At 48.0% G+C, this 8,827-nt stretch overlaps 1 protein-coding gene across 1 annotated transcript; it reads right to left on the bottom strand.

Annotated features, from left to right (window-relative positions):
- Nucleotides 1–8,182, bottom strand: LOC119970745 (vimentin-like). Its single transcript, XM_038805863.1, has 3 exons — nt 7,674–8,182; nt 3,704–4,372; nt 1–360 (listed from the first exon to the last, which is right to left on the bottom strand). Exons 1-3 carry the CDS (start codon nt 8,155–8,157, stop codon nt 275–277), a joined length of 1,239 nt encoding a protein of 412 aa, XP_038661791.1. The 5' UTR covers nt 8,158–8,182; the 3' UTR covers nt 1–274.
- Between the last annotated feature and the right edge of the window lie 645 nt (nt 8,183–8,827).

Genomic DNA, 8,827 nt, shown 5'->3' with positions numbered 1-8,827 from the left:
TTGTTGTGCTGTGTCACGCTAAGCTTTATTGGTTCTTCTGCTAATTGCTCTCGCATTCATTTTACATCATGGTGCCCAGGGCACGCGCTTCAAGACAATACAATGTGGAATTATTAACCTTTAATACTTGCATATCTTTACATCACTCCTGCATGCACCATTACAGAAACCCTCGTTATTTTGTCAACACTGAACATTTTTAACATGAGATCACGCGGATGAAGAGAGAGTGAATGGTCTCCGGTGATGTCCCCCGCGGAGCCTCCGTCCTCTTTTAGGCAGTCTCTTTGCGAACCGTGTGGGTTTCTACTTTGCGAGTGCTGGATTCTGTTTTCTTCTCTTTGGTTACAGAGGAAGCAACTGCATGGAAATGATTTGAAAAGACAGAATCAAGGCTACAGCAACAAGGCTTGAAAACCCGTGGGCCATGCTGGGGAGGTGGGTGGCAAAGTCAAGACGCTTTATTTTTAATTTCAGCGCATAATGTTAGTCCTTTATCATCCATTTGGGACGCACAAAGACAGGGTGTGTCCCCTACCTACCACTCTTCCATTCCTCTTTAAATAACTTCTACAGTGGGCAGCACGGTAGCACATTGGCTCGCACTGTTGCTTCACAACTCCAGGGTCACAGGTGCTATTCCCGGCTTGGGTCACTGTCTGTGCGGAGTCTGCACGTTCTCCCCGTGTCTGCGTGGGTTTCCTCCGGGTGCTCCGGTTTCCTCCCACAAGTCCCGAAAGACGTGCTTGTTAGGTGAATTGGACATTCTGAATTCTCCCTCTGCGTACCCGAACAGGCGCTGGAATGTGGCGACTAGGGGATTTTCACAGCAACTTCATTGCAGTGTTCATGCAAGCCTACTTGTGACAATAATGATTATTATTATTATTATTATTAATTTGAAGTGATACATTTGGCAATATAGGGCGGCATAGTGGTTAGCACTGCTGCCTCACAGCGCCAGGGACCCGGGTGTTCAATTCTAGCCTTGGGTCACTGTCTGTGTGGAGTTTGCACTTTCTCCCCGGGTGCTCCGGTTTAAAGATGTGCAGGTTAGGAGAATTGACCGGGATTACGGGGATAGGGTGGTGGCCTAACCTAAGGTAGGGTGCTCTTTCAGAGGGTTGGTGGAGAGCTGATGGGCCGAATGGCCTCCTTCTGCACTTTAGGGATTCCATGATTTTATGAAGTGTAGTCCTGCCACAGTTGAATGAATGAAGATCTTTGATCACCAGTACCTGCTAAATTAGCTAACTTTAGCTGCACATCATTCAGTCCCTCGGATCTGCTGTGCCACTCTTTGAAGAACAACCTAGTTAGTCCCACTCTTTCCCACACCCCTACAGTTATTCCCCCCTTCAACTATTTATCCAATTTCCCTTTGAATTTTAAAAACTTGAGTCTGCTTATACCACCCATCCACGCAGTACACTTCATAGAACCCTAGAATTCCTACAGCACAGAGGGAGGCCACTCAGCCCATCGAGTCTGCACTGACCCTCTGATAGAGCCCCCTACCTAGGCCCACTCCCCGCCCTATCCCCATAACCCACACTTCCTTGGGCACTAAGGGGCAATTTAGCATGGCCAATCCACCTAACCTGCTCATCTTTGGACTGTGGGAGCAAACCGGAGTACCCGGGGGAAACCCACGCACACACGGGGAGAACGTGCAGACTCCGCACAGACGGTCACCCGAGGCCGGTATTGAACCCGGATCCCTGGCGCTGTGAGGCAGCAGTGCTAACCGCCATGCTGCCCCCTGTGTCATACCACAACTCTCAAAACATTCTGATCTCCCTCTCTGGTGCGTTTGCCAATTGTCTGAAATCTGTGCCGCCTGATTACTGATCCTCCCACCCATCAGGGGAAACTGTATCACCTTCTCTACTCAAAGTCCTTCATAGTTTCAACATAAGTTGTGGCCACGTGGTAATGTGCATATTTCCAAAAGTGACACAAATCAAAGCAGCGAAACATAAGACAGCAGGAAAGGCCATTTGGCCCATTAGAACTGTGCTGTCAGAGTCCACCCACGATAGTCTCTGTCATAGACCTGCTTCTATCTGCCCACGTGAACTAAACACTCTCCAACTTTCTCAACGTGGTATTGATCCAATCTCAGTAGAAAACGGTAATGATCAATAACGGAATTTTCTTGGAACAATCTGCCCCCCCCCCCCACCCCCTCTCCACCGCCGTAAGGGTAACCACAAGTACAACGCGGTGAGTTTGTGGTGAGACACCTAACCAACACCACCGTGTGATACTCAAAAGCAAAATACTGCGGATGCTGGAAATCCGAAATATAAAAACAGAAAATGTTGGATAAATTGGGTCTGTGGAGAGAGTTTCGAGTCCATCTAACTCTTCTACAGGACCATGAAAAGGTCATTAGGGACTTGAAACATTAACTCTGCTTCTCTCTCCACAGACGCTGCCAGACCTGCTGAGTTTATCCAGCATTTTCTGCTTTTAACTCAATGTGACAATTCATTCCAAAGGTCGACTATCGCTAGGGGCTGGCAAATTTTGTAATTGTGTCCCGGGAGTAACTTGCGTCCTTATTTGGCCTTTCTGTAGAAACGAGAAAACGGAGGAGTGATTTCACTGTCTGGGGAAATGGTGTTGCGGTGGTAATATCAGCAGCCTAACAATCTACAGTTCTGGGGACACGGGTTCAAATCCCAACCAAGGCAGCTGGTAGAATTTAAATTCAATTTTTATAGTAAACCTGGACTATAAAGCTAGTCTCAGTAATGGTGGCCATTAAACCATCACTGATTGTTGTAAAAACCCCCACCTGGTGAACTAATATCCTTGAGGGAAGGAAGTCTGCCATCCTTGCCCGGTCTGCCGTCCACCTAGATAGGGTGGACAGTGAGAGAGGTTTTCCTCGGATGGTGATGGCTAGCACGAGGGGACATAGCTTTAAATTGAGGGGAGATATAGGACAGATGTCAGAGGTAGGATTTTTACTCAGAGAGTAGTAAGGGCGTGGAATGCCCTGCCTGCAACAGTAGTGGACTCGCCAACACTAAGGGCATTCAAATGGTCATTGGATAGACATATGGACGATAAGGGAATAGTGTAGAGGGACTTTAGAGGGGTTTCACAGGTCGGTGCAACATCGAGGGCCGAAGGGCCTGTACTCCGCTGTAATGTTCTATGTTCTATGGCCTACATGTGACTCCAGACCTACGGCAGTGGGGTTGACTCTGATTCGCCCTCTGAAACGCCTTAACAAGCCACTCAGTTCAAGGGCAATTAGGGATGGGCAACAAAGGCTGACCCAGCCAGCGACTCCCACATCCCAGGGAATAATTTTTTTTAAACCTGATGAGATCTTGGAGAGAAGATGTTTCTACTTGTGGGGGGGGAGATCAAAATTAAACCCATGAATATGAGATAATCGCTAATAAATTCAATAGAGAATTCAGGAGAAGTTTCCTTATCCCGAAGGTGGTTAGAATGTGGAATTCACCGCCACAGGTGGTGGTTGCAGTGAATAACACTGATGAGTTTAAGGGGAAGCTAAATTAGCAAATGAGGGAGAATGAATTTGAGGATATGTTGACTTGATGGATGGGTTAGCTGGAGAACAAACACAGGCGTAGTCCAGTTCGGCTTGACGGTCTGTTCCTGTGCTTGTAGCACTTTGTAAACTTTGATGCAAGGAAAACTTCCCAGACACTTGGCTTACCTGCGGGATTCTCGTTTGATAGTCCCAGCCTCTGCTCCTCTGCTTCCAGCAGCTTCCTGTAGGTGGCGATCTCGGCATCCAGTGTCAGCTTGACATTGAGCAGGTCCTGGTATTCCCGTAAGTAACGCGCCATCTCAGCCTTAGTTTCCTGCAGTTGGAATTCCATCTGGGCGATGACGTCCTGCAGGCTCGCTACTTTCTCCAGGTGACTGGCCTCCATATCCTCCAGCTGGCCCTCCAGGCACTGGATGGCACTTCTCAGAGCTCCGATCTCGCTCTCCAGATCCACGATCTGCTGCTGCAGGATACTGATCTCCTCCTTTGTGCCCTGGATCTGATCGTCGTACTTGGTGGCGTGCTGCCGGAGGCTGTTGAACTTGGTCTTGTACCAGACCTCGGCTTCCCTGAGGTTCTTGGCAGAAACCTCTTCCATTTGCACTCGAACGGAACGCAAGGCAGCCCCCAGATCCGGACGGATTGAGTCCAGCTCCACCGAGACATTGGACTCTTCAATCTGCCGCACTAGGTCCGCCACCTCCTCCTCGTGCATCTTTCTCAGGAATTCCATCTCTGCCATAAGCTGCTCAATGCTTCTCTCCAGGTCGGCCTTTTGCAAAGTGGCATCATCCACGTCCTTCCGAAATTCTCTCAGGATCTTCTCTGCTTCATCTGGAATAGCGAAAGAAAATGGGTTATTTGACTTTATACTTTGTATAGGAAGCAGACAGACACGCACACATAGGGGAGCACACCATGACACACAGATATTCAGTGACACAGGCACACGCAGACACAGAATTACACGCACGCGTGTGCATGCAAACATATCAACATAAACATGTAGACATTTAAAAAAAAATTTAGAGTACCCAATTCATTTTTTCCAATTAAGGGGCAATTTAGCGTGTTCAATCCACCTAACCTGCACATCTTTGGATTGTGGGGGCGAAACCCACACAAACACGGGGAGAATGTGCAAACTCCTCAGAGCTGGATCGAACCTGGGACCTTGGCGCCGTGAGACTGCAGTGTTATCCACTGCGCCACCGTGCTGCTCTTAAACACGCAGACATAAGCATGCATACAGGAATAAACACAAATCAACTCAAAAAGATATGCATATGAACACAGACACACAAGTTTACACAGACACACACGAATACACCAATGCGCATAAACACAAAAACACAGACACACAAAGATAAACACACACGGTCACACACACACAGACTTTCAGACACATCCACACAACATTTCTGTTTATATATAACAGCGTCGTGCCTGTCTACAAAATATGACAAGTGAAAGTGTTGCACACACAAACCGCATCACAGTTACACCTAACTCAGGGTCAAATATCAGTCATTAAACAATAAACCACTACTGGACAAGGGAGGGAACCAACCAGTTATTCTATTTATTTTTAAAAGAGTAAAGTTATTTGTTTCTTCTAACCAGGAGGCAGGAATTTACAAGAAGCTGCCAATCTTAGTGACAGAACCTAGCCTCTCGCTCAGTGCACAATGGTGTGTGAAGCACAATTTTCAATGCGACCCAGTTACATTCAGACAAAACCAATGGGACAAATATAATACATAGATACATAGACGATAGGCCCTTCAAGTCTGCTCCGCCATTCATCACGATCATGGCTGATCATCCAACTCAATAGCCTAATCCTGCTTTCTCCCCATAGCCTTTGATCCCATTCACCCCAAGTGCTATATCCAGCCGTCTCTTGAATCTGTTCAAAGTTTTAGCATCAACTACATCCTGTGGTGATGAATTCCACAGGCTCACCACTCTTTGTGCGAAGAAATGTCTCCTTATCTCTGTCCGAAATGGTTTACCCTGAATCCTCAGGCTGTGACCCTTGGTTCTGGACACACCCATCATTGGTAACATCTTCCCTGCATCTACCCTGTCGAGTCCCGTTAAATAAGGGTGCTTCGGTAATTTTCCCTTCTCCCCGAGTCTGTACTGGCAGAGGTGGAAGTTGAAGATATTCTTCAGAGTTTCTGATTTCACAGATCAGCAGGAATGATACTGCCACCAGCCCCAGCCCCTGGGGTAGGCTGGGGTGCTGAGTCCAGAACCCCTGTATGGAGCTGTGTGGCTTCGGCAAAGTAATAATCAAGGCTGACCCTTCAGTGCGGTACTGAGGGAGGGTTACACCATCAGGGATTCAGATTTCCCAATCAGGCATTAAACTGGGGCGCTGCTTGGTCTCCTGAGGTGGATTTTAAAACTCCTATTGCCGCTATTTTGAAGAAGTGCTGGAGGTTATTCTTAGGTTGCCCACTATTTATCCTTCAACCAACGTGAATTTTAAAAAATTGGTCATTTATCTCACTGCTCTTTGTGGGAGCTGGTTGTGTTTCAAATTCGCAGTCACGACCTACATTGAAACAGTGACTCCACTTCAAAAAAGCACTTCACTGTCTGTGAGGTGCTTTGGGACGCCTTGGGTTTTTATTCCCCCCCCCCCCCCCCCCGCCTCGTCCCCGTTCCCACCCCCCGTCCTCACCCTGACTCATGCACCTCACTAAGTTATCCCATCCACAACTGTTCGGGTTGATTGACTTTTAAAAGTGTTCAGTCTCAGTCACAGGGATGGATTTTGCAGACACCCCTCCCCCATTTTGGGCAAACGCCATCATCTTCCTGTACAACCTCGAGCAAAATCTCCCCCGTCATATTTAAATATCAATCGAGCCTGTTAACAAGCCAATTGACCTGCGTAATATGTTTCCCTCATCATAATAAATAAGAACATAAGAACTAGGAGCAGGAGTTGGCCATCTGGCCCCTCGAGCCTGCTCCGCCATTCAATTAGATCATGGCTGATCTTTTGTGGACTCAGCTCCACTTTCCGGCCCGAACACCATAACCCTTAATCCCTTTATTCTTCAAGAAACTATCTATCTTTACCTTAAAAACATTTAATGAAGGAGCCTCAACTGCTTCACTGGGCAAGGAATTCCATAGATTTACAACCCTTTTGGGTGAAGAAGTTCCTCCTAAACTCAGTCCTAAATCTACTTCCCCTTATTTTGAGGCTATGCCCCCTAGTTCTGCTTTCACCCGCCAGTGGAAACAACCTGCCCGCATCTATCCTATCTATTCCCTTCATAATTTTATATGTTTCTATAAGATCCCCCCGCATCCTTCTAAATTCCAACGAGTACAGTCCCAGTCTACTCAACCTTTCCTCGTAATCCAACCCCCTCAACTCTGGGATTAACCTAGTGAATCTCCTCTGCACACCCTCCAGCGCCAGTACGTCCTTTCTCAGGTAAGGAGACCAAAACTGAACACACTACTCCTGGTGTGGCCTCACTAACACCTTATACAGTTGCAGCATAACCTCCCTAGTCTTGAATTCCATCCCTCTAGCAATGAAGGACAAAATTCCATTTGCCTTCTTAATCACCTGTTGCACTTGTAAACCAACCTTCTGTGACTCATGCACTAGCACACCCAGGTCTCTCTGCACAGCAGCATGCTTTAATATTTTATCGTTTAAATAATAATCCCGTTTGCTGTTATTCCTACCAAAATGGATAACCTCACATTTGTCAACATTGTCTTCCATCTGCCAGACCCGAGCCATTCTGGTATAATCTGGTAGACAGGGCGGGCAGGCAGGAGCGGGCAAGACATCTTTTAAAAATATTTTTTGCGAAGGCGGAAAGGAAGGGGGCATTGGGGTGGGTGTAAGGACCACCTCACACATCCCGACAAAATATATTGGCTCAAAGTTATCTATATTGAAATTTATTGTTCTTGCATTTCATTGGTCTTTTGTATTCTATATACATAAGAACTAGGAGTCGGAGTGGGCCATTCAGCCTCTTGAGCCTGCTCTGCTACATGCTGAACATGACAAGATGATGCGTCAACATGGTTCAAGTTGGCATCTTTTCAAAACATCAACTGATGTCCACAAGATAAGGATGAGTAAGTTTACCTTTTAGGTCCAGCTGCTCCTGGCATTTCAGCCTCCAGGAGTCGATCTCCTCCTCGGTGTTGCCCGTCTCGATCTCTGCCACCCCTTTCTCGTGCGTCAGCCTCTCGATCAGCTCCCTCAGTTCCTTGAACTGCTGCTGGTACTCATCTCCCATTCCCTGGGGCACCTTGAAGCGGGCCCTCAGGCCGGCCAGCTCCTCCCTCAGCTGGGAGTTGCGCTGCTCCAGGCCCCTCACCTTGTCGATGTAGCCAGCCAAAAAGCTGTTAAGTTGCTGCATCTCCTCCTTCTCGTTGGTTCGGATCTCTGTGCCGGCCTCAATCGCCCTGGACAAGCAGCCTCCCGCTCGGCCCCAGGACCCATAGTAAATCTGGGACTCGGTTGAGTGGGAGCGGTAGCGGGTTGCGGAGGGGCTCTGGACTCTGACTCCGCTCCTGCCGGACCGGTTCATGGACGTAGTCTTCTGGCTGTACGAGGAGCTCCTCATCTTCACCTCTTCTGTTGAGCTGATGTCTCTTCCCCGCTATCTTCTGCTCGGTCCGGTGTTCTTATAGGGATCTCAGGAATGTCACAGCCATTGTCTAACTGACACAACATTTTTTGAAATGGAAACATGATGACTCGATGCGGCCCTTTCAGCTCTGGGCCAACTCTACAGATAGTCTTGGCATTGAAGTGTTACATTACTATGGGGCCACGTCATGTTCTGTTCGCACCTTCCTTATCCAGCTTTTCCCCCTCTTCCTCTATCAACCTGACCAGCCCAACCCAATATCTGGAATGTGTAACACCCTCCTTGCCCGAGACATGATGGATTGGAAATCAGTGCACAAATTCTCGTTCTCTGAGTCTGCTATTTCCTGCCCTTTCTATTTGTGGATCTTTCAACTACATTTCAAGGGGTTTATTTTCATCTTTGTTAAGAGATTCCCCTCCAGCCCCCTTCTAATAGCCAAGCACGGCGCTGCAGCGGTTCACGCAAATTGGGCGCCGCGGGATTCGCGCATGCGGAGTGGCCTCTTTCAACGCACTGGCCCGAGGCAACATGGCGCAGGACTACAGGGGCCTGCGCGTAGGAAAGGAGGCCCCCAGCCAGAGATGGTGACGGAATTGCCTCCAGATTTTTAATGTGGCTGCTACCACCGTGTTAGTCGAGT

The sequence above is a fragment of the Scyliorhinus canicula genome, chromosome 8, assembly GCF_902713615.1.
Source record: "Scyliorhinus canicula chromosome 8, sScyCan1.1, whole genome shotgun sequence".
Classification (NCBI taxonomy): domain Eukaryota; kingdom Metazoa; phylum Chordata; class Chondrichthyes; order Carcharhiniformes; family Scyliorhinidae; genus Scyliorhinus; species Scyliorhinus canicula.
The sequence above is the reverse complement of the archived record's forward strand: the minus strand, read 5'-3'. Positions and strand labels throughout refer to the sequence as shown.

Excerpts from the sequence above, each read along its gene's own strand:
- LOC119970745 (XM_038805863.1), bottom strand. The coding sequence starts at position 8,157 with ATGAGGAGCTCCTCGTACAGCCAGAAGACTACGTCCATGAACCGGTCC. Across the intron at positions 4,373-7,673 it reads GGAGCAGCTGGACCTAAAAG|ATGAAGCAGAGAAGATCCTG; the intron begins GTAAACTTACTC and ends TCGCTATTCCAG. Across the intron at positions 361-3,703 it reads ATCAAACGAGAATCCCGCAG|TTGCTTCCTCTGTAACCAAA; the intron begins GTAAGCCAAGTG and ends ATTTCCATGCAG.